The sequence below is a fragment of the Netta rufina genome (genome assembly GCF_964035555.1).
Source record: "Netta rufina genome assembly, chromosome: 15".
NCBI classification, from domain to species: domain Eukaryota; kingdom Metazoa; phylum Chordata; class Aves; order Anseriformes; family Anatidae; genus Netta; species Netta rufina.
In genome coordinates, this window is record NC_140138.1 from 16,150,903 (window position 1) to 16,152,554 (window position 1,652).

The 1,652-nt window shown below is 44.4% G+C and overlaps 1 protein-coding gene across 1 annotated transcript; it reads right to left on the bottom strand.

Moving 5' to 3' along the window:
* Window positions 1-268: 268 nt before the first annotated feature.
* SSTR5 (somatostatin receptor 5) lies at window positions 269-1,381 on the bottom strand (the record flags this gene model as incomplete). The annotated part of the gene is made up of 1 exon (XM_084296285.1): window positions 269-1,381. The coding sequence occupies one exon, from the start codon at window positions 1,379-1,381 to the stop codon at window positions 269-271; it is 1,113 nt and encodes a 370-aa protein (XP_084152411.1).
* Window positions 1,382-1,652: the final 271 nt, after the last annotated feature.

Sequence of the window (1,652 nt, forward strand, 5' to 3'; positions counted from 1 at the left end):
AGCAGTGGGTACCAGTAGATCAGTTCTCTAGGGTACAGAAAGTGTTAACACGTCTGACTGCCTTAGCTAAAACACCGTAAGAACTTTACGCAGCCCAGTATAACCCATAACACTTTTAGCTGGGAAAGGGAGGGGAGTGAAGAGAAGTCTATGTACATTTATTTGAGCTTGTGGGCCTCCGGGTTTTAGCTTTGTTATGATTTCATCTCTCCTTTATGTCCCCAAGTTCTCCAGGTCTACAAGTGTTTTGCAGTCCCAAACCATTCCCTTACACCTTGCTAGTCTGCATATGTCCATTGAATTCAATATTTCTCTGGGTTAACATGGATTCCTGCAGGCGACTGCTGTTCTCTTGCCTGTGTTCAATGGGGTCACCATCCTCTACACCATTGCCCTTTCGGAGGCAAAGGACTTTCTGAAAACTCTGCTTGAAGTTGTCAGAAAGAAATCCATAAAGAATGGGGTTGGCACAGCTGTTTGCATAGGACAGGACCACCACAAAGAAGTACACCCCTACCAGCACAGGGTCTTCTGGCAGTATAAATATCAAATTGACAATGTTCATCATGTAAAATGGGAGCCAGCAAAACACAAAGACGACCACGATGATCACCACCATCCTGGTCACCTTCCTCTCTGATCTCCTGCGCCTTGTAGACCCAACTCGGATCCCTGAAGATTTGACTTTAATCACAATCAGCAAGTAGCACAGACAGATCACCAACAAAGGACCAAAAAACCCTAGGACCGATGTGTAAATGATGAATGCTGCCGACCAGATGTTGACAGGCTCTGGCCAGTTCATGTTGCAGGTGTGAAAGTCTTCCTGCACATCTGAAAAGATGAAGACTGGAAGCACCACCAGGAACGAGAATGTCCAGACAGTCATACTGATGAGCTTGGCCACCCTGGGACGTCTCCACTTGGTTGATTTAATGGGATGAACTACTGCCAGGTAGCGGTCCATGCTCATCACAGTCAAACAAAAAATACTAGTGAACTGGTTAATACCATCTACAGTCATAACCAGCCTGCAGAGGAAGGAGCCAAAGGGCCAGTAGGAGATGGCATTCTGGGTGGCCAGGAAGGGCAGGCCCAGCATGAAGAGGACGTCAGCAATGGCCAAATTCAAGATGTAAATGTTGGTGACGGTCTTCATCTTGGCATAGCGCAAAACCACATAAATGACCAATGTGTTGCCACTGAGTCCGACTGCGCATACAAGGATGTAGAAGATGGGAATCAGGACTTTGTGGATGTATTTGAATGGAGGCTGCTCTGAGAGTGTCCCATTCTCTGTCACATTTGTCAGCAGTGAGGAATTCAGGTCACTGGAACTACTGTCCATACTCAATGTGTTGGGAAAGTATAAAGGATCCATAACTTTTACTCCTCAGTTTTTCTTCTAGGGCTAAGAGACATTAAACTTCACAGGCATCTTGTTCCTAAAAAGAAAAGGAAAAAAAAGAAAAAAAAAAGAAAAAGAGACAGAAAAAGTGAATTCAAAGTAGACTAAGTTTTACACATCATTTAATTTTCTATCTGTAGCCAGAATTTGTGTTTGAATTATGCAGTTAGCACAAGTGATGAGATCAAGGCCTGAACAAAGGAATCCCACAATGAGAGAGCCTGAGTGCTCATCCCAATAGCTA